This window comes from Capricornis sumatraensis, chromosome 8 (genome assembly GCF_032405125.1).
Source record: "Capricornis sumatraensis isolate serow.1 chromosome 8, serow.2, whole genome shotgun sequence".
In the NCBI taxonomy this organism is placed as follows: Eukaryota; Metazoa; Chordata; class Mammalia; order Artiodactyla; family Bovidae; genus Capricornis; species Capricornis sumatraensis.
In genome coordinates, this window is record NC_091076.1 from 88,678,760 (window position 1) to 88,705,307 (window position 26,548).

Here is a 26,548-nt window from a genome sequence, read left to right on the forward strand (position 1 = left end):
GAGCAAATGAACAACAACAGGGAAGGGAAACTGAGGCTCAGAACAAGGAAAGGAGTACAGTCACCTTCTGCAGTGGGAAGGTGGGGAGGGCCATGCCTGGGCCTTGCGGTCCTGGGAGGTGAGCATCCTCTGAGGGGGCCGCCCAGAATCTGGAACCAGTGAGGAAAAGCCAACCAGCTTCAAGGGTGAGAACTCAAACCATAGGGACCTGCCGCTTCAGCCATCCTGAGGTTCCCTGAGGCAAGGGGTGGGGAGGGGTGAGAGGCTGGGCCCCAGGCAACTGACCTGTGCTTCTGTCTCATACTGGCAACCACCAGGCCACTATCTTCCCTCTTAGGTGGGAGGGACTGTGGGTTCCTCAACCCTGTGCATGCCACTCCACTCCACGGCCCCAAAGTGACAGCCACAGAATCTCCCATGAAAACTCCACACATATCCCTAAGTTAAGGGATGGACGGATGGGCTGGAGGCAGGTAATAAGGGCCAAGGAGATCTGGCTGCCCAGGAAGTCAGCGCCCAGGCAGCCGCAAGTGTTCACCAGGCCAGAGGAGGAGGAAGCGAGAGTGCAAATATGAAAATATGAGCAGGCGCGGGAGAGGCCACGGTTATTGACCACAGTTTCACTGGGACGAGACCCAAGAGGGGAAAGAGGGGGGCAGGAGGGGCCGACTAAAACTGGCCTGTGCTGCCTAGAAGGGGCCAACCCTGGGCATTGGGCTCCCCCTGCTGGACGCCCAACCTCCCCAAGTGGAGAAGCCAGGTAGGAGGAGTTGCTTAAATTCTTCAACTCCCCTCAAACATGGGGGGTGGGGGACGAGAGCAGGCTAGATCAAATATTTACATAATGGATGGCTGATGAGCTTTTATTTTAGACTTGGCACAGGGACTGTCAGACAGAGGAAAGGAAAGGAACAGCTGAGACCAGGCTCAAAGCAGGGGATATACACAGACCCCATAATATAACAGGACAAGATAGAGAAGGGCACTCCAGCACCCTCTCTTGCAAGTGGCCACAAGGCTAGCATTGTGCCTTCCTGCACCCTGACTTAAGGAGGCCGGTGGGGGTGGGGGGTGGTCAACACCCAGAGGGCCGCTCTTGGAGGAGGCAGTCAGTAACAGACGCCAAAGCACACACCCATACAGTGGAATGAAGCAGTTTACAGAGTTGCAGGCTCAAAGGCCAATGTATGCAGTCAGTTCTCTGATCCTGGCTTAGGCACAGCAAACATTTGCCCAGCCTGGCTCCTCTCCGCAGCCCGGAGGCCACTCATCCACATTACCCCTGGTCACCAGACTTGTGCTCGAAGAAGACAAAGTCTATAGCTCAGCACAGGCCTTAGCCAAATGCTACCAAAGAATCCAGCTGCAGAAGTGGTTGGTTTAGAGCTTGAGACTAATCTGGTTACCTGGAAGCGGGAGTGGTCTTGTTTAAAGCAGCGTGGGATTCAATGGGTCTGGGGTAGACTCCCAAGGGAAGCCAAAGCTGCTGGCCTGTGGACTACACTGCAAGTGAATCAAAGTCGCTCAGTCGTGTCTGACTCTTTTCGACCCCATGGACTACATAGTCCATGGGATTCTCCAGGCCAGAATACTGGAATGGGTAGCCTTTCCCTTCTTCAGAGCATCTTCCCAACCCAGGGATCGAACCCAGGTCTCCTGAATTGCATACGGATTCTTTACTACCTGAGGCACAAGGGAAGCCCCACTGCAAGGAGCAAGGATCTATTAACAGGGGCTCTCAACCTTGGCTGCACAGAATTCCCAAGGGCCTTTGAAATTTCCCCAAGTCCAGGCTGCACTCACACTGGTCAAATCACCTCTGAGAGTGGGACTGAGCAGCAGGGTTTTTAAAACTCCTGGGTAATCCAGTGAAAACCAGTGACCTAGAAGTCATCATCAGTAGGGGTGGAAGGGAGGTAAAGGGATGTGTGTCAGAAAAGTATAAGCTCTATTATTTAATTTTATATCTGGAAAGTGAAATACATATAAATGTATATATATATGTATTTCACATACATATGTGCTGTGCTAAGTCGCTTCAGTCGTGTCTGACTCTTTGCAACACTATGGACTGTAGCCCACCAGGCTCCTCTGTCCATGGCATTCTCCAGGCAAGAATACTAGGGTGGGTTGCCATGCCCTCCTCCAGGGGATCTTCCAGATCCAGGGATTGAACCCACATCTCTTACACCTCCTGCACTGGCAGGTGGGTTCTTTACCACTAGTACCGCCTGGAAACCCCTCACATACATTGAGTTTTTAAAAACAAATGTGGAAAGTAAGGCCTGATGAAAATCTTCCTGACCCACAGGTACTAGCATGAGTTCCTTCTACAAAACTCCTGTCCAACAGGGATGGAATACTCACTAACCTACTCCCTCTTAGGCAGCCCCGATTGTTTGAAATTTCTTCCCATATTGAGATGAAATCTAACTTCATCTAACTTCCACCTATAGGTCCTTTACAGCTACAGAGAATACATTTAGTCTCTTTTTCACATTGCTCTTCTTCAGATAATGGAGGGCAGCTATCAGTTGGGTAAGAGGTTTAAAAATATCCTATTAGTAAATGAGTTAGTTAAGATTCTTTTCATTATAAGCACATCAATTCTGACTGGTTTAAGCCAAGAAAAAAATAAATCTCTCTCTTTTTTAAAGACAATGGGTTTTCTGAGGTAGGAGGAGGAACTGGACAACCCCAGGGGTGGGAAGGAGGGATCCGTGGATCGTTCAGAGAATTGCAAGAGCAGCAGCCAGAAGTTGCTGTTTCTAGGCCGCCATTGTTTACTTGGCTGCTATGCTCTGAGTCTCTAGATTTCAAATTTGAAACAATAGAAAAACCGATTGGCTAGATTGCCTCGGGTGCTTCTGCTGGGACCAATCGGCTTTGGCCAGACTCTTGTCATGTGATAAGAGACAAGGCTGCTGGGGCCCTACCCCTGTCACACCAACCCCACCCCTACAGGGAGCTATTCCAATAAATTATAGTTAAGGTCGAGAAGATAATCATGAGACCTTCCGTTTGTGATCGTCTGTGCCACTGTTAAAACTCCACTAGACTAGCTGACTACGGAGAATTCCGAGGGTAAACACTGAAGGGCCCTGAATATAAGAGGCAGGAAGGGAAATGGGTTGAGTTTATAAGGGTCTGGCCCCACATCCCATACCCTCTCTGGGGCACTGGCCCCAGCTCCACTCAGTGCCAACAGATTGGGAGTCAGGGTGCAAGTCTCTCATAGAGCCAGTCTTCCTCGCCTCGGTGGGTCATGGGCCCCAGAGGGGTGTCTCCAGTTAGTAGGCCTCGTCGAAAGACGATCCGGTCGTGCAGGCGGTTGGTTTGGCCCTGCCAGAACTCAATCACCTGTGGGTACAGGATGTAGCCACCCCTACAAGGAGAAGTAGATGGTTTGGTGCCCTGTGCATGCATTTTTCCAGCCAGGCAACCCCTACTACCTTCCACGCCATCCAGGGTCCCATGAAGGAAGTTGCTGGCATGCATCTGACAAGGGTTGCCAGGGAGGAGTATATCTGTAATTCCAAGCATGGCTTCAAGGAAGCGTGAGGGCCCCAGTGTCCCTTTCTAGGTGACCCCCCTGTATCACTCACCAGTATTTTGGCTTTGGCACCTCCTGTTCCTGGTAGAGTTGCTCCAGTTCCTTATTTTTCTTTCTCAGATACTGTCCAGGGGAAGGAAATGAAGGAAGGGCCAGACCCAGTCAGTGATTCATTTAATCACCACTTATACGGTCTGTGCTCTGTGCCAGGTGCTGGGGACACAGGTGACCTCCGGGGGCACAGTTCAACAGGAGAGTCAGACAGACACAGGAGGCCTGATCCCTGCTCCCCATATTCACATCCCCCAGGGAGACCATCCATTTCACTTTGCTGGAGAGAGAGGGCCCTGGCACCCCCTGGGGACAGCCTCTGAGGCTGAGCCAAGGCACCCACCACTCAAAGGACTAAGGAGAAGCCCCACTCACCTCCCGATCTGGGATCACGGAACTCTGGTGACTGACCACAGCCCCAATCTGGCTGCTTTTGGGGCGGGAGTGGAAGTAGCATTCAGCCTCCTCCTCAGGCAGCTTCTTCACGGGCCCCTCCACACGCACCTGCCCAGGGACGACCCTGGTTAGATAACATTCAAGGCCACCTGCCCTCCAGACCAGCACTGGCCCCAGTCTTCTTTGTTCTTCTCTTTATCCACTGCCCCATTGCGCCTGACTCCAGGTGGCCCAGCTAAGTGAGAGCCATTTGAAAGGCAGGATGTTTGCGAGGCCTGGGGACCTTCACCAGGTTCATCCATAAACTCAGGCCCCTCCTACCTCCAGTCCACCTCCGGCTGTCCCAGGAATGCTCACTCACCTGACGGTGCAGGGGCTCCCAGTAGAAGACGAGGGAAGCAAAGGGATTCGAGTCCTGGAAACCGAAGAGAATCCACAGACAGTCATCAGGACAGGAGAGAGGAGGCCTGAGCACAGGGGCAAGGTAGGGGGTCTGCACCAAGAAGGCCCTGCAGATGCATTTACTGTAGCATCTCATTAAGTCCCCAAAGGTAGGCCTGCTTTTACAGGTGTGGAGATAGGCTCAGAGAGGTTCACTAACATGCCCAGGTTCACAGAGTCAATGGAAGACCTGCATTGAAAGCCTCAGCTAGATGGACTCCAGAGTGAGGCTTGCCATTTCTCTCACCCACAGATTTGCAAATCCTCTGAAATGCACATTTGACTGCACTGGACTCGGGGGAGAGCTACTCATTTTGGATTCATTAACTGAACACATACGAAGTGCCAGCTCTGTGCTCAACAACAGAAGAAGTGCTGGGGGTATAACAGAGACATCTCAGAGGCAGTCCTGCCCCTGCAGAGCTTACCGTTTAGCAGAGGACATAAACATTAATCACATAATCCCCCGAATACATGAAGTTAGAAACTAAAACAATGGCAGAAAGGAAATTTGTAAATTATAGTGACCAAAGTGAGAGGAGCTGGCTCAGCCTGGGAGTCCAGAGGCTTCCGTGAGGAGGTGACGGGGGCGCTGAGACCTGAAGAAACAGGAGCTACTCAGATAAACAGCTAGGGAGGTGGAGGAGCTTAAAGCTTGCCCTCATTCACGGCAGAGAGAAGCCAAGTGCAAAGGCCTTTAGTCAGGACAGTGCCTGAGCACGGCTGGCAAGTGGACGGGGGCAGGGGTGGCATGAGTAGGCGACGAAGAAGCCAGGGCTGGACCCTGCAGGCCCAGGAAGAATTTATCGTGAACCCTCACCAGCTCTTTTCCCTTTCGACTCTCGAAGTTAGTGAAGAAGCGGAAGCCATCCTTGTCAAAGCCCTTCAGCAGCACCATGCGAGCAGACGGTTTCCCATCTCTGGGGCAAAGAGCAGAGGGGGAAGAAGAGTTGAATAAAAGGCTAATACAAGCGACGTCTCAAGGGATTTACAACTGATTGTCAAATGAATGATACAAACCAGCACTGTGCTAGATTTCAAGAGAGGGAGATGGCTTTATGGAGATCTACCTCCCCAGATGGGAACTGGGGAGACTGGGAGCTGAGGGAGACAAGGGTGTGTGTACTGGGAGGTGGAAGCATCAAGGGCAGAGATGAATGAGGCACTACATTTTATCACTAAATGGAATTGAGTCAAGTCTAATCTTTTGTTTACAGGTAAGGACACCGAGGCCCAGAGAGGACAAATTACTTGCCTGAGGCCACACAGCATGTTAATAATAGAACTAGAATCATAAAGTTGTCATCCATCAAATTGAAGTTTCCTACTTCATCTGAACCCACCTACAGAAGGGCCCACGGCTATGCCTACCTTGTACACGTAGCCAGACACATGGCGTTAGCTTCCATTATGTTAGGACACTGAACAGCTTCCTCGAACCAGGCAGCAAACTGCTTCACAGGGTCCAGGGAGGTCAGATGAGTCTCCTCAAATGCCTGGGAAGAGAGAGTTTTAGTTCATTTTACAAACACAGAGTGTTTACTGTGTACATGGCTCTGTTCTAGGCACTTTTCAAGTATTGACTCATTTAGTCCTCATAACAAAAACCCGTCCCCAGGAAGGTTCTGTTAGCCTCATCTTATAGGTGAGAAAACAGGTACAAAATGGTGAATAATTTGACAAATCAGGGTTTCATGTCACAGGTGTCAAACCTATCACCTGGGTAGCCTAAAAAAAAAAAAAAAAAAACTCCTGGGCTCCACCCAGTAAATTCTCATTCAGCAGGTCAATTGCAGAAAGGAGGATCCCTTCCAGGGCCTGAGAGTGGACTCTGGTCTGACACTCAGAAATGAATTGTCCGAGGAGGTACAGTTCAGTTCAGTTCAGTCGCTCAGTCGTGTCCGACTCTTTGTGACCCTATGAATCGCAGCATGCCAGGCCTCCCTGTCCATCACCAACTCCTGGAGTTCACTCAGACTCATGTCCATCAAGTCAGTGATGCCATCCAGCCATCTCATCCTCTGTCGTCCCCTTCTCCTCCTGCCCCCAATCCCTCCCAGCATCAGAGTCTTTTCCAATGAGTCAACTCTTAGCATGAGGTGGCCAAAGTACTGGAGCTTCAGCTTTAGCGTCATTCCCTCCAAAGAAATCCCAGGGCTGATCTCCGTCAGAATGGATTGGTTGGATCTCCTTGAAGTCCAAGGGACTCTCAAGAGTCTTCTCCAATACCACAGTACAAAAGCATCAACTCTTCGGCGCTCAGCCCTCTTCAAAGTCCAACTCTCACATCCATACATGACCACAGGAAAAACCATAGCCTTGACTAGACAGACCTTAGTGAGCAAAGTAATATCTCTGCTTTTGAATATGCTATCTAGGATGGTCATAACTTTCCTTCCAAGGAGTAAGCGTCTTTTAATTTCATGGCTGCAATCACCATCTGCAGTGATTTTGGAGCCCCAAAAAATAAAGTCTGACATTGTTTTCACTGTTTCCCCATCTATTTCCCATGAAGTGATGGGACCAGATGCCATGATCTTCATTTTCTGAATGTTGAGCTTTAAGACAACTTTTTCACTTTCTTCTTTCACTTTCATCAAGAGGCTTTTGAGTTCCTCTTCACTTTCTGCCATAAGGGTGGTGTCATCTGCATATCTGAGGTTATTGATATTTCTCCCAGCAATCTTGATTCCAGCTTGTGTTTCTTCCAGTCCAGCGTTTCTCATGATGTACTCTGCATATAAGTTAAATAAGCAGGGTGACAACATACAGCCTTGCCGTACTCCTTTTCCTATTTGGAATCAGTCTGTTGTTCCATGTCCAGTTCTAACCGTTGCTTTCTGACCTGGATACAGATTTCTCAAGAGGCAGGTCAGGGGTACACTTGCTGACAAAACAAGAGACTTTATTGGGACGGAGCGCCCAGGTAGAAAGCAGCAGGGCAAGGGAACCCAGGAGGACTGATCTGCCATTTGGCTTGGAGTTTCATGTTTTATGGTGATGCTGTTGGTTTCCAGGTTGTCTCTGGCCAATCATTCTGACTCAGGGTCCTTCCTGGTGGCATGCCCATTGCTCAGCCAAGATGGATTCCAGTCAGAAGGATTCTGGGAGGTAGGCAGGACATACAGACTGTCTCCTCTCTCCTTTTGACCTTTTTCAAATTCTTCTAGTCGGTGTTAGCTTATTAGTTCCAGGTTCCTTCCTGGGACCTCTGGTTTAAGATAACTCATGCAAGTGGTTACTTTGGGGCCTGGCCTGGGTGGGCAGTTTGGGTCAGTGGTTCCCCCAACAAGTCTGAGATTTAATGAAAAACTTCATGTTTAACAAGCATTTCTGGAAATGTTACATGCAACTAGATTTGGTAACCAGTTCTGGGCCCTAATTCCAAAATAGTTCTCTTGGTTTCTCATCTGAGGAGAGAAAAGGAAGTAAGATCCAGGAGCTTTCTCCTGCACTCCTGGGTAAGTTATTCCTCCTCCTTAAAGTGTTATTTATTTATCAAACACTTATGGACTTTCCTGGGGTCCAGTGGTTTAAAATCCACCTTCCAATGCAGGGCGCTGGGGTTTGATCCCTAGTCTGGGAAGATCCCACATGCCGGGGGGCAGCCACTGAGCCCATGGGCTGCAGCTATGGGAAGACCGCACACCTAGAGCCCCATGCTCCCCAGTGAGAGAAGCCTTTGCTCAAGGAAGACCCAGAGCAACCAAAAATAGACAAAATAAATTAACTAGTTACATTTAACAACAACAAACATAAGCTTCCCAAGTGGCTCAGTGGTAAAGAATCCGCCTGCCAATCCAGGAGACACGTGTTCTAATCCCTGGGTTGGGAAGATACCCTGGACAAGGAAATGGCAACCCACTTTAGTATTTTTGCCTGGGAAATCCCATGGACAGAGGAACCTGGTGGGCTTCAGTTCATGGGGTCACAAAATTGGAGACAACTGGTGACTAAACAAGCTGATTACCACTGTTCTAGGCACTTTACTCAGAGAAGGCACTGGCACCTCACTCCAGTAATCTTGCCTGGAAAATCCCATGGGCGGAGGAGTCTGGTAGGCTACAGTCCATGGGGTCGCTAAGAGTCAGGCACGACTGAGCGACTTCACTTTCAATTTTCACTTTCATGCACTGGAGAAGGAAATGGCAACCCACTCCAGTGTTCTTGCCTGGAGAATCCCAGGGACGGGGGAGCTTGGTGGGCTGCCGTCTATGGGGTCGCACAGAGTCGGACACAACTGAAGCGACTTGGCAGCAGCAGCAGGCACTTTACTAGCTTTATTACTTTGGCCACCTGATGCAAACAGTCGACTCATTGGGAAAGATCCTGATGCTGGAAAGACTGAAGGCAAAAGGAGAAAGTGGGCAAAAGAAGAGGGCAGCAAAGGATGAGATGGTTAGATAGTGTCACCGACTCAATGGACATGAAAGTGGATGTGTGCTCAGTCGTGTCCGACTCTTTGCGACCCCATGGACTTTAGCCTACCAGGCTCCTCTGTCCATGGGATTTTTCAGGCAACAGTACTGGAGTGGTTTGCCATTTCCTTCTCCAGGGGTCTTCCCAACCCAGGGATCGAACCCAGGTCTCCGCATTGTAGACAGACGCTTTACCACCTGAGCCACCTTTGGGAGATACTGAAGGACAGGGAAGCCTGGCCCGGTGCAGTCCATGGGGTTGCAGAGAGTCTGACGCAACTTGGCGACTGAACAACAGAGGTATTTTACAAATATCAAAGTCCATAACATCCCCGTGAGGTCAGTGATATTACTTGTGAAGTGAGGAAACAGACCCAGAGAGTTAAGTAAACCGTCCTAGAAGTGCGCCCAACGACCGGCAGGATTCCTCCCAGGCAACCCCCAAGTGAGCGCCCTTAGTGCCTATAACGAGCTGCCTCTGGAGTCGACCTTCATCCTCGTTTCTCCAGAAACCCTCCCCCATTGGTTGTCTTTGAACCCCCGCTTCCCCCATTGGGGTAACCCCGAGCCCCAAGAGGTGGATCAGAAACCCCAGGGGATCCCTTCCATGCCCCTCCCCTCGGGAGATGACTGCGGAGGCCCTGCAGGGCAGCGGCACCTCTGGGTCCCCGCGGTAAGTCTTGCGCATCGGTCCCAGATCCATGGCAGCACCGCGGCTGCAGAGGTGGCGGAGGCAGCGGGGCCACTCGGCGGGTCGCCCAAACGTCACGATGACGCTCCGCAGCCAGAATGTCATGGGCCCTTTGGCCACGTGACCCGGCGTGGCTCCGCGCTGGGTTCCGTTGCGTTCGGAACCAGTGTCTTAGCCGGGAAATCTCCCGGCAAGGAAGAATTTATCAGTCACCAAGCCAGGCCGACAGCCTAAGTCCTCCGAGCCAATGGGAGCCAATGGGAAGCCAGAGACGGTGGAGAGCCGGGAGCGGAGAGACCATTGGTTGGAGTTTTCCAGGAGCGAGACCAATTAAAACAAGAACAGAGGAACCCGGCAGCCAATGGACGGCGCCTCCCGGGGCGGGAGCAGAGAGACAAGGAAATGCTGTCACCGCGGTTAACACGCACGTGGAGGTTTGTTAAAGGTATAGGGACTGCAGCGGCCCAGGCGGGAGGGACAAGGGAGGAGCCGCTGGGGGCTTGTGGAGATAGTCAGTTTTAAGAGGCCCGCCCCTAGCAGATACCCGAAGGCTAGTGTAGAGATTGGCGGTCTGGAAAGGACAAACGGAAAATGGAATTAGGGGCCAGACTCTGAGGCAAAGTGTAGTGGAGACACAGAAAGGGGCGATCTGGTGGGGGTTTGAAATTTGGGCTCGAGAATGGGAGAGGTTGAAATATGACTTCGGGTCTCGTGGGATAGGGGTGTGTATATAGTGTGTGAGTATGGGGAGGTACTCTGGTGTCTGGGAGGAGCAGTTTGGTCAGGAGGAGACTATGGGTAAGAAAGCAGATGGCCAGATGGGAAAGGGGAAGAGGGAAATTTGGGATCAAACTACCCCAGATGAGAACCATCTTCCTGTTTCAGCTCTGAATTGCCGCTCTCCAGCCTCATTTCTGTACTGCAGGTCAGAGCATGCTCCTCGCTTTCCTCATGGTTTCCTCTTTTGTGGTTGCAGCGGAGCTCATACTACCCAGTGTTCCAGCAGATGGAAAGATTGCCCCATCGCTCCAGGGCCGCCTCCCTCTTTGTTGTTTCTCTTTTTTCACATTTTGCCTCTTCTCGGTAGTTGGAGTCTAGTTCCCAGGTCAGTGACAACCATAATTAAAGGCACAGGGGAGCAGGTTGCCATGCAAAGTCACTTCCAGGATGTGGACTAGGGGCTTGAATAATAGGACACTTGCCAGTGCCCATTCCAGTTTTGACTTGGCTGGGCAGCCTAGGGTCAAGGCTTCTTTGTAGTTCTTCCTGAACATCAAGAAGGAGAGCTGCAAGAGCCTTTTAGGCAGGCACCCCAGGACTGTGTCAGGTAAGGGGAACTTCCCTGCCCTGCCCAGGTGTTTGCATTACTGCCGAGCTTCATTAAGCCCTACATTAGATGACTGTCATTCTTTATTATGTGCACATAGCTTGCCAAATGGCATCTGGAAGACAAATTTGCTGCAAAGAAATAATTCATCTCAAGGTTTAATGATGTTGATCAATGGATTCTCCACTGGTTGAAATTTTTTTGTGTGGCCATCATTTTTCTCTCTTAACACAATTGAGAGAGAGGTGATTAGACTTCCTTTCTTGTTGAGGTTGTCCTTCCACATATGACCATTGCTTCCCCCCTCCCGAGGCCCTGCACTTGAACCCGGATAAGCAGTGATTAGTACTCTTCAGCTCACATGATTTTATTCATGGGGCTACACTCTTCACACTGCTGGGTTATGCTACCCTGGGCCCAGATTCTGGGGCACCAAAATTAGGATCATTTGAATGGTTTGTTTAAAATTTAAAAGCCATGGGCTCAGTGTAGTGGGGAAGACATGTGTTAAAGACCAGGCACTGAACTATGTCTGAGAATATGAAGATAAACGTGCATAGTTCCTGCCCACAGGGGGCTTACACTCTATAGGGGGAGACAGATCTCTAAACTAAGGAGGTACAGGAACTTTAACAGATGTATCTGCAAGGTAAAGGGGAGCAAAAATGAGAATGTGGTCTCCAAGGGTTACGCAGTCGGGAAAGGCTTCATAAAGGGAGCAGACATTTGATTTGTCTTAATGAGTAAGTGTTCTCCAGATGGGCAAAGAACAGTCATTCCAAGAAGACGGAACAACTTGAGTGTGATACTGCCAGAGCAAGGTGGTGAGAAAACAGGCCAGGCAAGGAGACAGGGGCTAGGTGACTGCTAAAGATCAGACAGGTGGCAAGGGCCAGCTTTAGATATCTCTTCTCAGTTTTCATCCTGTGCTGCTGTCGAACTAGGGTGTCTAATTCCTAGTTTTTTAAGGCCAGGAAGCAAGAAAAAGTACTAGATTCTGACAGCCTCTTCCATCCTTTGCTGTTGGTGAGGAAATTTGCAACTGGTTGCCTTTTTATATTTCCCCTTTGTCTTGAAGATAATCAGTAGGCTTGTATTGTGCTTTTCTGCCTAGTGGAATTTGGTGTCTAGATCACAAAGGGGCCCTGCAGTGCAAACCAGAGGGGGGACATGATGCCCACTGTGGGTTCTGCTGCTGCTGCAACCCAAGCAAGGGGTTTGACTGCTTGGGAGAATTGAATTTCTTTTTTACTGATTTTCTTAAATATTTTGCTTACCACCTCCAACTTTGTAAAGTTACTAATCTTTTCTTGGAGGTCTTTAATGAATAGAAGCTATATTGCAATACTGCATTGTACAGAGACACCCCAGTTTCTCAATATGCAGCAAAAGGTTGGAGACTTTGTTTGGGGACTATGCCTTGCCTGTTTTGTCCTAATGCTTTTGCATTTATGTTCTTAAATCACTGTTTTTAGTCTAATTGTTTGATTAAATTATACATTTCAGTTACATCTTGATGACTGGATTTTTGTTTGGGGACATGGCTCTGGTGACCAGTAGGTGATGGGCAAAGGAGGGTGAGGCAGTGGCAGGGAGACATTGGGAGATACTGTTCTCTAAGCTAGACCTGGGAGTAGGGAGCCTGATGCTTGAGTTTGGGGGGTATGAAGTGGAGAGGAATGATTTAACTCAGCAGGATGCCTTTAGGTGAGCTGGGTGGTGAGTGAAAGTGAAGTTGCTCAGTCGTGTCCAACTCTTTACGACCCCATGGACTGTAGCCTACCATGCTCCTCCATCCTTGGGATTTTCCAGGCAAGAGTACTGGAGTGGGTTGCCATTTCCTTCTCCAGGGGATCTTCCCAACCCAGGGATTGAACCCAGGTCTCCCGCATTGTAGACAGATGCCTTACCGTCTGAGCCACCAGGGAAGGTACTGTTCTTTAACGTGAGGGCGTGTTGGAGGAAAGGTTTCAGGGAAAGATGAAGTCGCCATCAGGCCTGTTGAGTGTGAGGGTTTATGGGACAACTATGTGTGGTCTGAAGCTGGGGGAGAGGTCTAGACTGATGGGATGGTTGAGGTGTCATGAGCCTCCGAGGTGGCACTTGAAGCCATAGGGAAGGATGAGAATGTCTGGGGAGGGAGGGGAACCTGGGGGAGTTAATGATGCTTGTGCAGTACAGCCCCCAGCTTTCCAGGGAACCAACAGCAGGCTGGAACCAACCCCAGGTGTGCTGGGGGCCCAAATCTCAGGAATCCTCCGGCCCGGCCTTGGGTGAGGCTCAGCCTGGAGCCTCAGAATGCACAGATGGGTACTTGGTGCTCTGTCAGCAGATGCCTGAACCCTGAGTATGGTTACCAGGGGACCCAGAGCTGGGTGCAAGGAGGCTGACCCTTACCTAAGTGTCCCGCTTGCAGTTATGCGGTTAACCCCTCATGTGATCCTTTGCACGGGCTCACGGGTTGCTCCCCAAATATGTCCCTTCGTTTTCATATGTGTACCCCACGAGAAGCTCCTTCATGGGAAGGATTCCTTAATGTTCCTAGCTCCTTCTCACAATCCCAGCCAGGAAATGCTAATGTGTAATATTTATGCATTATCTGCTTTTCTTAAGCTTCTCTGAACCTGGTGAGTGGAGCTTGGGGTTTTGGGCACCTGGTGGGATTGGAGGGGTGTTAAGGTTTCCAAGGTTGAGTGAGCTCTGGGGTGACTATCTTAGCCGCAGCGCTGAGTGAGAGCCACAGGAACGGGAGGAGGCCTGATGGGGTCTCAGCAGACCCAAAGGATATGACCTGGTGGCTCCTTAGTTTTATTTAAGGACTGCTGGTCAATTGTCTTGACCTGACCTGTGGTCATTTATTTCCTCTTGCCCAGGATCCCAGTGAGCAGGTATCTGATGCTCCTCTCCAAGCCCTGATTCTCTGCTTTTCCCTCCATTCTTTGCTTTCTTTTCACCCACACCCCTGTTCTTTATTCCATCCTCCCAGGCTGATGGGGGTGTCATTTTCAACCAGGGCCAATCAGGTGTCCTGGGAGGCCTCTGGCCTAGAGTGAGCTTGGGCTGCATCACTCTAACAGTCCCCACCCCTGCAACTCTGAAGTCTCAGTAAGGGATAGATTAAAGCAGATGAGGGCTAATTAGCCACTGGGTCTCTCTGTTCTTCCCTCAGGCCATTAGCCATGCCAGGCAGAATACATCTTCCTGCTCCCCTTCTAACTCAGGCATCCCATAGGAGGCAGAGATCATCAGGTATGTGTCTCACTGGAGAAGGGAAACCCTGAGTGACAGCATGCTGTTCTGCCCGTTAGGGGCTGGCACCTCATTTCCAAAGGATGCCGAGGAGTCAGGTCAGCTTCTGCCCTTGAAGCATAAACCACAGTTCCCAGGAAAGGATAGTTGTTTGTGCCTGAGAGCAAAGCCAGTGGGGAACGTGTGGCAGAAAGAGATCAGTTGTTAACATTCCCCTTCTTTCCGCCAGTCCCAATCCAGAACACAGTAAGACAGTTTTCTAGTTCCACATTCCACACTTGAGAGTGGATAAATATACCTCATGTCTTCTGCCTCTTTCCAGTGCAGCGATGATATGTGAGGCTGCTGGGCTAGGTAGGAGGCTTCATGTCAGGGAAGTCAGTGGTGGGTCTGGTTATCACTCAAAAGGGCTTAAGTATGCTTCTTGAACGGGCCTCCCTACCTTAATAAATAAGTGATCAGGGCAGACAAACCTCTGATCCATCCTTTTATTTCTTCAGCTGATGTGAGGGTGTTCAGGCTCTAAAGACAAGATGTTTGCTTGCAAAAATGCAGGCTGCTGGTGACAGAGGAAACCGAGCAAGGGGATGGAGAGCTCCACTCCTGCACAGAACAGCCACCATGGCCGGATCCTTCTGAGGCTGGTGAAGAGGAATTGCTGATATAAGAAAAGCACATACCGTTCTCTATATGCTTGAGAACAACTTGTCTCTTCTCCTTCAGCCCAGATGCTCTTCAGGCCCTTCCTAAGTTTAAACACAGGTACTGAACTGGCTCCAATCTCAGCCTGCCTACCATCACGAGCCCGATCTCCTCATAGCCTTGCCCCATCCCCACCCCTCCAAAAATTCAGATCTGCAGCACTTGCTGAAACCAAAATTAGCCTGCTGCCCTCCCTGGGGTGCTGGGGTGAGGGGATAATAGAAAAACAGAATCTATGGCCAGGGTTCTCTCTTGAGCTGGGTTCTGGCTTGGCCCCCCACCCTGGGAAGGGGCCCTGGGGAATTCTTTTCTCCAGATTCTTTAGCCTTCTGCAAGTGACTGAGGTGAGGTCCTTTTGGGTTTCTCTCCCAAGCTTCTTATTAACGGGCTTAGAGGCCAAAGCTCTCCTCCAGGGGTTGGAGAGTTGAGTGGAGGGATTCACTAGCTGGTAAGGAAGGCATTGCTATTGACTTGAGTCTGTGGACAGAGTCTGCCTGCTTCGATCTGGGAAAAACCAGGCAAAACAAAGCAGAAACTCCTGCACCAAGCTCAGCCCTCTGGAGTCCCACCAGGTGCTCTGGGGGCTTGTGCCAATGCCAGGTCCATGTGGCTGAGGCCCTTTCTGGGCTGCATCCCTGATTTGCCAAGGTCAGAAGGGCAAGGCCCCACCCTGGTCCCAGTGTGGATTGCTCTGAAGAGACCAGGGCTCCCTTCTCAGGATTCCCTGCTACCAGGGAAAAGACAAAGGAAGCTGCATTGCCAAGTTGCAGATTTTGCCTCAGGCAACTAAATTTATTAGCAAGAAAAAATTTTTGTCAGCCCAGTGCTGACCAACAAAGTACATCGTTAATAAAGGATAACAAATCTGTCACTTAATTCATAAAACATACCTCAAGCAGTTACAACTAAAAATAAAGTTGGATTTTTGTTTTAATTTAAAAGCCTCAAAAATAACAAGCAATATGTTTTTAAACATGTAGTAGACACAATTGTCTATTATACAATATACACTGTACACAAGTAGGGCTTGGGCTGGTCAGGGTGGGTGAGATGATGGGGAGAGGGAAGAGGTTCAGGATGGGAAGGTGTTTTATCTGAATCCAGATTTGAGTTGAAATGCTGTGTCATTTAGAAAAGAGAATTGCTAAAGTGAGAAAAAAAAATTCATATGCTTATCATTGCCCCCCAAAAACCCTAAACTAAAAGCAGGCATGGGGGAAGTGAGTAACAAGGACAGGAAGAAGGGAGCAATTAAATAAACTTCTTTAAAGCACACACAATACACAGTGTTCATCATCGGAAGTAGAGTATAAGGCAACGTTCTCCATAGAAAAAGGGCAATCAGGGAGTGGGTGGGTAGCTTTACTTTTTAAATAGAAAGTTGGAATGTGCTGGAGGAGAGTCGGGGTCGGGTGGGGCGTGTGGAGTGGAGGCGGACTGGCTGCCAGTGGAGCCCTGGGTGCAGGGCCCCGGGCGTCCAGGCGTCCGCAGTGGCCGAGGGGGCCGGGGCGGTGCAGGAGAGGGAGAGGGGCATGGCACGATGCGACTCCGGCAGTGTTGGGGGGAGGGGGCTCACTTTGCTCCTCGACGGAGTGAAATTCATGTTTTTCCTTTGGAAATAAGGGTTCCCACTCGTCCTGATTTAGAACGTCTCATTGGGCATGGCCAGTGTCCATGGTTTGGGCAGGCCAGGAGCTTGTGGTGAGAGGGGAGGGCCAGGGCGGAGCCAAGGGGCTTCAGAAGGAGGTGCATATGGGGGCAGCAGAGCCCCTTCCTGTGGGGACAGTCGCACAACAGGAACGGGGGTTGAGGCGGGCCCGTGACAGCGTGGGCCTCCTTTCGGCCAGAGGCCCAGGCAGGACACGGGCAGGTCTGCATCTGTGGGGCCTCCTGCCTCAGTTGGGCTTACAAGTTCTTCGTGACCAGGTGGGTCTTGTAATGCTTGGTGAGGTGGTCACTCCTCATGAAGCGCTTCTGACACTGGGCACACTCGAAGCGTTTGTCCCCTGGGAAGAGGAGATGCCTGTCACTCACAGATACGTGTCCCTCTGCCTAACCCCGGCTCAAAGTCCTCCCCCTCACAGGAAAAGCCCTCTCCCCTCTGGCCTGCCAGCCTGAGCACTAACAGCTTGAATCACACCCACCCACCCGGGCTGGGTGAGCTACTGTTCTGAGTATTTACTCTGAGGCTACAGAGGGTGTCTGAGACCTGCCCCCGCTACTGGCCTCGCATCCCAGGCCCAGGCCACGTGTCTGCTCACTGGGAGCATCTGCCAGAATAGCAGTTCTCAAAGCATGTGCTGTGGACCACTGGAGGCACCCAGGACAATCTTAGGTGGTAGATGGATGAACATTTTTCTACTTTATAGTTTTATATTTATTTGTGAGTACATTAAAACACTTAGCTATGGTCTCAAGTCTGTGATGTGAAAAGTTAATCCTTCACTGGACATAAGAGTAAAAATAGTAAAATGATTTAAGGAAAATCATTTGTTAAATAACAGTACGAAAGCTGGGAGCCAGAGGGTCTGGGTTGAACCAGCTCCACCAGCCACTGGCTATGTGACCCTGCCCCTGCTCCATGCCTCAGAAAATGGGCATAATCATAGTACTGTTTCCATAGAGTCGTATGGAAATTAAATTAGTTAATGAGAAAATGTCTAGGAGATTGCAAGACTGAACACTGACATCTTAGGAATCAGTGAACTAAAACGGATGCAAATGAGCGAATTTAGTTCAGATAACCAATTCCTTAGAAGAAATAAGAGTAGCCCTCAAAGTCTACAAAAGAGCCCAAAATGCAGTACTTGGGTGCAACCTCAAAAACAACAGAATGATCTCGGCTTGTTTCCAAGGTAAACCATTCAACATCACAGTAATCCAAGTCTATGCCCTAATCACTGATGCTGGGGAAGCTGAAGCTGACCAGTTCTATAAAGACCTACAACACCTTCTAGAACTAACACCAAAAAAAGATCTCCTTTTCAGTATAGGGGTAGAATATAAAAGTAGGAAGTCAAGAGAGACACAGATTACAGGCAAGTTTGGCCTTCAAGTACAAAATTAAGCAGGGCAAAGGCTAACAGTTTTGTCAAGAGAACACACTGGTCATAGGAAAACTCTTTTCTAACAACCTAAGCTCTATACATGGACATCACCAGATGGTCAACACCAAAATCAGATTGATTATATATTCTCTGTAGACAAACATAGAAAAGCTCTATACAGTCAGTAAAAACACGACCTGGAGCTGCCTGTGGCTCAGATCATGAGCTCCTTATTGCAAAATTCAGGTTTAAATTGAAGAATGTAGGGAAAACCACTAGGCCATTCAAGTATGACCTAAATCAAATCCCTTGTGATTATACAGCAGAGGTGATGAATAGATTCAAGGGATTAGATCTGGTAGACAGAGTGCTTGAAGGACTGTGGACGGAGGTTTGTAACACTGTACAGGAGGTGTGACCAAAACCATCCCCAAGAAAAAGAAATGTAAGAAGGCAAAATGCTTGTCTGAGGAGGCTTTACAAATAGCTGAGGAAAGAAGAGAAGCAAAAGGCAAGGGAGAAAGGGAAAGATAAACCCAACTTAATGCAGAGTTGCAGAGAATAGCAAGGAGAGATAAGAAGCTCTTCTTAAATGAACAATGCAAAGAAGTAGAAGAAAACAACGGGGAAGACTAGAGATCTTTTTAAGAAAATTGGAGATATCAAGGGAACATTTCATGCAAAGATGAGCATGATAAAGGACAGAAACAGTAAGGATCTAACAGAAGCAGACAAGATTAAGAAGAGGTGGCAAGAATACACAGAAGACCTATACAAAAAAGATCTTAGTGACCCTGATAACCATGATGGTTATCTTTCACCTACAGCCAGACATCCTGGAGTTTGAAATCAAGTGGTCCTCAGGAAGCATTACTACAAACAAAGCTAGTGAAAATGATGGAATTCCAGGTCTGAGGAGATATTTAAAATCTTAGAAGATAATGCTGTTTAAATGCTGCAGTCAGTATGTCAGTAAATTTGGAAAACTCAGCAGTGGCCACAGGACTGGAAAAGGTCAGTTTTCATTCCAATCCCAAAGAAGGGCAATGTCAAAGAATGTTCAAACTACCAAACACTTGGGCTCATTTCACATACTAGCAAGGTTATGCTCAAAATCCTTCAAGCTAGGCTTCAGCAATATGTGAACTAAGAACTTCTAGATGCACAAGCTGGGTTTAGAAAAGGCAGAGGAATCAGAGATCAAACTGCTAACCTTTGCTGGATCACAGAGAAAGCAAGGGAATTAAAAAAAAAACAACCACAAACTACTTCTGCTTCATTGACTACTACTCCTTTGACTGTGTGGATCACAACAAATTGGAAAATTCTTAAAAAGATGATACCAGACCATCTCACCTGTCTCCTGAGAAACCTATATGCAGGTCAAGAAGCAACAATTAGAACTGGACAGGAACAACTGACTGGGTTCAAAATTGGGAAAGGAGTACAACAAGGCTATATATTGTCACCCTAGTTCTTTAACTTATATGCAGAGTACATCACATGAAATACTGGGCTGAATGAATCACAAGCTGGAATCAAGACTGCTAGGAGAAATACCAACAATGTCAGATATGCAGTTGATACCACTCTAATGGCAGAAAGTGAAGAGAAACTAAAGAGCCTCTTGATGAGGGTGAAAGAGGAGAGTGAAAAAGCTGGCTTAAAATTTAACATTCAAAAAAAACTAAGATCATGGCATCTGGTCCCATCACTTCTTGGCAAATAGAAGGGGAAAAAGTGGAAGCAATGACAGATTTTATTTTCTTGAGCTCTAAAGTCACTGCAAATGGTGACTGCAGCCATGAAATCAAGACACTTGCTCCCTGGAAAGAAATCTAGACAGCATATTAAAAAGCACCGACATCACTTTGCCAACAAACGTCCATCTATTCAAAGCTACTGTTTTTCCAGTAGTCACGTACGGATGTGAGAGTTGGACTATAAAGAAGGCTGAGTGCCGAAAAATTGATGCTTCAAACTGTGGTGCTGGAGAAGACTCTTAAGATCTCCGTGGCATACAAGATCAATTCTGTCAGTCCTAAAGGAAATCAGCCCTGAGTACTGGAAGGACTGATACTCAAGCTGAAACTCCAATACTCTGGCCACCTGATGCAAAGTGCCAACTCACTGGAAAAGACCCTGATGTTAGGAAAGATAGAAGGCAAAAGGAGAAGAGGGCAACAGAAGATGGGATGGCTAGATAGCAGCACTGACTCAATGGACATGAATCTGAGCAAACTGGAGAGAGTGGAGGACAGAGGAGCCTGGCGTGCTGCAGTCCATAGGGGTGCAACGAGTCAGACGTGACTTAGAGACTGAACAACAAGCCTGGCACAGTGCTTATTAAATATGCAGCTGCGGCAGAAGTCATCAAGGCCATGCAGCGCAGGTGACCTCACTGTGGGAAACACTATGAAAAAGGAAAGGCTTGTGAGAACCTCCCGGGGAGTCCTGCACCAGAGAAGAGAGTCTGTACCCTGCGCTCACTGTGGCAGTACCGTGGCCAGGCCAGGAATCTCCACGTCGCTGGTGGGGAGCTGACATGGGGGTGGGTTGGAGGGCGCTGCAGGGGAGGGAAGCAGACCTGTGTGGGTGCGGGCATGCCGCTGGAGCTCGTCGCTCCGTGTGAACCTCTTGCCACAGAAGAACCAGTTGCAGACGAAGGGCCGCTCGCCGGTGTGCAGGCGCACGTGAGCCCGCAGCAGGGACGTCTTACGGAAAGTCTTGCCGCAGTCGGGGATGTGGCATACGTGCTTCTTCTTGCCCTGCTCGCCAGACCTGGGAATTGGGTTGAAGGTGGGGTAGAGGAACAAGCAGAGAGAGCAGGAGGTAGAGATGGGGCAGAACAGGATGGAGAGAGGACATGGGGTCAGGCCGGAGAGCACAGGAAGGGGAGGAGGCCAGGCAGTAGGAACTGCTGCCTCGTCCCCTTTGTGTTCCAGGGAGGGCTTGGGGAACAGGGCACATGCTGGGCTGGCCACCTGGCCAGTTGCCTCGAATTACCTCTTGTCCCCATCCTTGCAGTTGGGACACGTGCAGGCCATGCGGCGCCGCTTTTCCCCAGGCTGGGCCTCTCCAGCCAGGGCCTGTTCCATCTGCAGCTGGATCTGGGTGGGGCTCAGCCCACTGATGGTCAGGTTGTTCCCAGAAACATTCTGCACAGTCAGCTGCTGCTGTCCTATGGGAAGGACGGGGGCACAGTTCAGGGTGAGGAAGCTGAAGGGCGCAGAGGAGGGAGCCTGACTCCTGTCTGCCCTCCTGCACAGGGTGAGGGTGACAGTCATAGTGGCTAAGAGTTTTTAGCCTGCTGTGTGCCTGATACCATTTTAGAGATCTTAAATGTATTTAACGCAGTTAAGTTTCATAAGCCCATGAAATAGGTACTATCATCCCCCTTTTACAGATTAAGAAACTGAGGCTCACAGTCACACAGCCAGAACTTATAGAACTTGGATCTGAACCCAGGTCATCAACCTCAGAGTCAATGCCCAGAACCACTATGCTACACAGGCTGAAGTCACTTCCAGACACTGCCCACCTGGGTCCTATCTTGAAACGCTTTCCCAGAATCTCCTCCAGCTTCAGGTCCTTGTGAGACACCAACTCTGCTCCCAGAAAAGCATCCAGGAATTATTGTTCATAGAGGGAGAGACAGTGCTTTGCACTCTGGAATAAATCAAGTCCCCCGGCACCTGCACAAAGCCATCAAAGCAGGGGAGTGCCTGCAGGCGAACTCCTCCCTGCTGCTAAACCAAGGATGAAGCGAGGAGATTCAGACAGATTCAATTACTCTGAATAGTGCCCTTCACCCAGCTAAAGAATGCAATGAACCATTTTTGCTCAGTAACTAGTGTTTTATTATTTGCAAGGTGGGTTTCATACTGAAGATATTACTAAATATTGCCACTGAACTGAGTGCCATACAAGCCAGTCTTGCTGCCAAAGGCTCCCTTCTCTTCTATCAACCTTAAGTCAAGGCTTTCTCCAAGAAGCCTTCCTTCAAGTACCTTTACCCAGAGCCTCCCCTGAACATGCCTTTGGTCTGCACCAAACTATTTTGTATGCATATGTTAGCTGGAAAGTTTTCCTGAGTGTATCTTATGTTCTCCATCATATTCAAGGTCTTTAGCTGCCGGAAAGGCCAACATGTGTTTTAAACTACCTCACAAAGCTGATGTAAGGACCAAGGAACATGCTTTTAAGATGGCAGGGACCAGGCAAATGTCAGGCCTATGTGTGGGATGCACAGGTATGCTGCCCACACCCCAGCCCAGGGGACTTCCCTCACCGCCAGTGTTGGTGATGGTGACGGGCACGCCCTGGACCTGGACACCGTTGATGTTGATGGTCTGCATGGCCTGGGCCGCTGCTGCCAGCTGTGCTGCGTTCAGGCTGATGATGCTCCCAGCAGGAGCAATCTTTGGCAGGGGTCGTTCTTTTCGGAGAATTGCAGCCGAGTGCTTTTTGCTGGTCCCACTCAGATGGGCAGCACGGGACGCAGGGCTACTACAAGTGGTGGTGGAGGCAGTCGCAGCTGTTGCTGGGGGGCTGTCCTGGACGAGGACCGTCTGTACCTCACCAGAAGGCGTACGGATGTAGACCTGGGAGGCGCCAGAGAGAAAAAGTCAGTGCCCCCTGAGAGTCCTGGCACCTGCCACGTTTCAATGCAACGCTATCTCCCTGCCCCAAGGAAGAAACGGGGACCTCTTTGTCCACCCAAGTCTTCTCCAACTAGCCCAGACCTACATTTACCCCCTGCTGATGCCCAACAAACAGGGCTGATGGCGTCCCTGTACTAAGCTGACAGATGTTATCTGCTGATTTGAAACAAAACAGTTTACTTAGCATAGAAAAATATAATGCCAAATCTCTGAACTAAAGAATTAGAAGGCAGCTAAATGATGATCTCACAAAAGATGCACTGTGAATGTTCTTCGAACAAGTGAAAACAGCCTTTAGGAGATCCTTTTGCCACAAAGGAATCACTGGGGCAAGTGGTGAGACCTGAACGGAGTCTCTGAATTAAAAGTATGCATCCTTGCTAGCTTTCTATGCTTGACGGTTGTGCTGTTGTTATGTAGAATGTCCTTCTTGTGTTTAAGAATTACACACTTTCTATAAAACATTGGAGAGTAACAGGGGCAAGATGGCAACTTATACTCAAATGATTTGTTAAAAAAAAAGTCTGCTATGATTTTGACTGGAGTTATTTTTTTTGATTGGGATTATTTTTGATCCTTGGATTATTTAGGACCATATTTCTCAGTTAAAAGCAAACAAAGCTCATGTTATCTATTATTAAGTACACATCTCATCCTCAATTTTCTGGTATGTGCCTGCCCCTTTTGCAAATCATTGCTATTTTCTGCATATCCAAAATTTCTGTTACTAGAACATTTTCTTTCTCACAATACAGAGCAGAGTCCAACACACTTTTTCTCTAAAGGGAAGATAATACATACATATTTTAGGCTACGCAGGTCTTGAGGTCTCTGTCTTATGGTGAATAACCACACAAATTGGCCAGATGTGACCTCAGGACTGAGGACTGCGAATCTCTCTCATAGAGAGTATAGTACATTTTTAAAAACATGCATATCCTTTGACCCACTTTTAGGAATTTATTTAGTGACAAGATTTAAATTCGCCTAGAAGATCCAGTTAATAGCTGGGTTTTAGCTGGATAACAGACAGTACCTCAGGAAATATACTATCATTAAAACATAACATTGTAGCGCTAAATCTTTCTGCACATGTATTCTTACTTCCTTAGGAGGACCCCGATTTTAAGCCCGGGACCTTAGGGAAGAGAAGGAGGTGCCTGGAGGCTTCAGCACCTGAGCAGTCTTGCCTCAGTTCTTCACCATCAAGGTAGGTCTGATAAGGGAGGCTCACACGTGCTACAACAAATTACACTGATTCATAGAAAGCCACTGGGCAGTGTGCAATATACCAGAAGGGAGGAGGCACTTGAGGGCAGGCCTCAGATTTCCTCCCCAGGGTGCTTCTCCACCTGCACAACTGTCATCACTCTCCCTGATGCCCTGGTCCTCTCTACAGACAGCTGGATTATAAATTCCTCCATGGCAGGAGCTGGTTTTCTATATTCAAAAAGAAATCTTTGTACAATTTTAAGTGTAGCCCCTGCCATACATAACATAGTGAGCCAAGGTGGAATAAGGAAAAAAAGTGTGGGTCTGAAATCTGAGCTGAATCCTGGCTCTTTATGTTGAATCCAGTTATTCGTGCTCTATTAGATCTGGATATTAATAATTTCTCTGAGTTTCAGGTTCTCCATCTGCAACATGGGCCTAATCTCTGGATTTTACTAAATTTACACAAAGTATAAATGCTGCCCTGCAGAGCCATATAAATTTGAATATTACAGCCCCCTAACAAATGCCAAAAGTAAGTTCCTGTTTAGGTCACCATTACAGATAGATCTATCCTAAATGTTCCTGCTATAAAGCTAGGGAGGGGTGCCTCTTCTGAACTTTTGTCATTAACAATGATTAGCATTTTTCTCATTGGTTTTCTTACTTTATATCAAATTCTATGGTTCTGACTAGAATTTTTTCACTCTTACTATCATTCTGAGTATGTAGTTCTAGAATAAAAAAAATAAAATTTTTGCGGCATGTGGGATCTTAGTTCCTCTACAGGCATTAAACCTGTGTTCCCCTGCAATGAAAGGAGAGTCCTAACCAATAGACTGCCGGGGAAGTCCCTGAACTTTACATATCTGCCACCTACTCATCCCTCTACCAAAAGACCCCCCTAAAAGAAGTTTTCAAAATATAGGTATATATGGATGTTGTACCTGATTTCTAAAGATAAGCAGTATGTGGCCCTACGATCTGGCAGAAATGGGCCCTCACTACCCATCCCAAACGATCCTGACTCCCAACGCTGAGGTCAGATGGGAAGATGCATCAGCATCACCTAGAAAAGCGAGCCAAGTGGAACGGAGCATCAGACGTTTAGAGCTGAGGAGGAGAGGGAAGCTCTGCGGAAAGGTCAGCGTGGTACCTGAGTAGGTGACGGCTCAGCAGCCTGGATCTGGAAGTTCTGGGAGGGCTTCTGGGGGACGGTGGGGAGTGTGGCGGACGCGGCCTGCACCACCCGCAGGGCCTGCTGTGGAATCTGCACCACCTGCTGCTGCTCAGCCTTGGGGGGCACCACCTGGACCTGCTGGACCACGGCTGGCTGGCCCCCGCCGGGGCTCTGAACAATGAGCAGGTTGTTTCCTGCTTGGATGATGTTGTCCGCGGTGGTCTCGATCAGCACCGTCTCCACCTGCTCGGCCACGGCCACAGGGGGCTGGGCGGCAGGAAGACTCTTCTTCCTGGCTTTCTTGTTAGTCTTAGACAGCGGGGCAGGGGGGCTCTCCGTGAGGAGCTGAGTGGTGGCCCCAGGGTCGCTGGTGTTCACGAGGTTGTTGACAGGCAGAGTAAGGGTCACATTGCCGCCGCCACCTGTCAGCTTCACCACATTGGCCCCACTCTGTGCCGGAGTGGTGGTCGTACTCGACTTCTGGACAGGGGCTGGCTTGATGGGGACGGGCTTGTGACTGGACGGGGACGGGGTGATGATGGCTTGGTTGGTGCCAGGGATGATCTGGATCTGGTTGGTGAGACTGGGCTGCACCTGGATGGTCTGAGGACTGCTGGCCTGGATCTGAGGGACTGCCTGGTACTGGATACTGGTGTTCGATCGGGTCCCTTTGTTGACCACGGTGGGGTTCTGGATGGCGAACACCAGCTGCCCCCCAGGGTAGGACGTGCTCAGCTGTGACCCCTGAATCTGAAGTATGTTTCCCTTGGAGGACAAGATTCCAAAGCTATTCTTGCTGGGGCTGAGAGGGAGAGGGGCGGGTTTGATAGGGATGAGTTTCCGTGGAGTGGGCTGAGGGGGAGCAGGAGGCGTCACTGCAGCTTCAACAGCTGGAGGGCCGATTTTGCTACATGTCGCGGCAAGCAGCGCCAAGGGAGATGGCTGGGAGTCCTGCAAAACACCAGGAGGAGACCAAGAGTGAGGCATGAGGCCTGCTGCCCAGCCGCCCCACCCTTTAGGATCCTCTCCTCCTGGCAGGCTCCTCCCCACCTGACGAGTGGGGTGCCAGCATCCTTCTCCTGCAGTTGTCCCAGTCTCCCCATCCCCAGTGGTTTCTCCACTGAGGAATTAACAGAGAAAAGGTGGAAAGTGTCCTTCTCAGGAAGGAACTCCCCAGAAGCAACCCTTGGCAGGGTGAACTAGCAACATGAGCTGACCTCTTACTCCCTGGGCCTAATGGTATCTAATGGGGATCTAGAATCACCCTCAGCTTGTAGACGGAGCTCTATTAGCCCCCACCCCACCCCAGCGATAAAGGATCCTTGACTCATCAAGTGAGGAAGCACTGAGGAAGGGAAGGAGAGAAAGACAAGTGGAGGGGACAGGAGGAATAAACCCTTTGGAAAAGTGTTTTCCAGCACTTTTTTGGGACATGACATTTTCGATGGACAAGGAAAGAGTCTCTGGGGTGCAGGGACAGTCTCTGTTTTCCTTGGATGGTCAGTGGGGTCTGGTGGAAGGACCTTGAGTTGCATCCTGCTTTTCCTCCTGACTCAATTGTTGCACCTTAGATGAGCTACCTTGGTTTGTTAGGTCAGAAAAAGTGAAAAACTGAAC

The 26,548-nt window shown here is 49.3% G+C and overlaps 2 protein-coding genes across 2 annotated transcripts in view; both read right to left on the reverse strand.

Annotated features, from left to right (window-relative positions):
• Positions 1-704: 704 nt before the first annotated feature.
• PNPO (pyridoxamine 5'-phosphate oxidase) lies at positions 705-9,775 on the reverse strand. Its single transcript, XM_068976876.1, has 7 exons — positions 9,518-9,775; positions 5,813-5,937; positions 5,262-5,361; positions 4,362-4,415; positions 3,980-4,108; positions 3,606-3,676; positions 705-3,385 (listed from the first exon to the last, which is right to left on the reverse strand). Exons 1-7 carry the CDS (start codon positions 9,653-9,655, stop codon positions 3,217-3,219), a joined length of 786 nt encoding a protein of 261 aa, XP_068832977.1. The 5' UTR covers positions 9,656-9,775; the 3' UTR covers positions 705-3,216.
• A 6,011-nt stretch (positions 9,776-15,786) lies between these two features.
• Positions 15,787-26,548, reverse strand: part of SP2 (Sp2 transcription factor) — a 30,094-nt gene continuing 19,332 nt past the window's right edge. The window contains exons 3-7 of the mRNA XM_068977986.1: positions 24,908-25,882; positions 22,167-22,479; positions 20,882-21,056; positions 20,463-20,656; positions 15,787-16,834 (exon numbers count right to left, since the gene is read on the reverse strand). Of these exons, the coding sequence (XP_068834087.1) occupies positions 16,734-16,834; positions 20,463-20,656; positions 20,882-21,056; positions 22,167-22,479; positions 24,908-25,882 (1,758 nt within the window). The 3' untranslated portion in view covers positions 15,787-16,733. The remainder of the gene's footprint in view (positions 16,835-20,462; positions 20,657-20,881; positions 21,057-22,166; positions 22,480-24,907; positions 25,883-26,548) is intronic.

Coding starts and splice junctions, on each gene's coding strand:
- PNPO (XM_068976876.1), bottom strand. CDS start 9,655: ATGACATTCTGGCTGCGGAGCGTCATCGTGACGTTTGGGCGACCCGCC. Junction 5,362..5,812: donor TGTCTGGCTACGTGTACAAG/GTAGGCATAGCC, acceptor TCTTTGCCCCAG/AGATGGGAAACCGTCTGCTC. Junction 3,677..3,979: donor CCGTGATCCCAGATCGGGAG/GTGAGTGGGGCT, acceptor TCCCCTGGACAG/TATCTGAGAAAGAAAAATAA.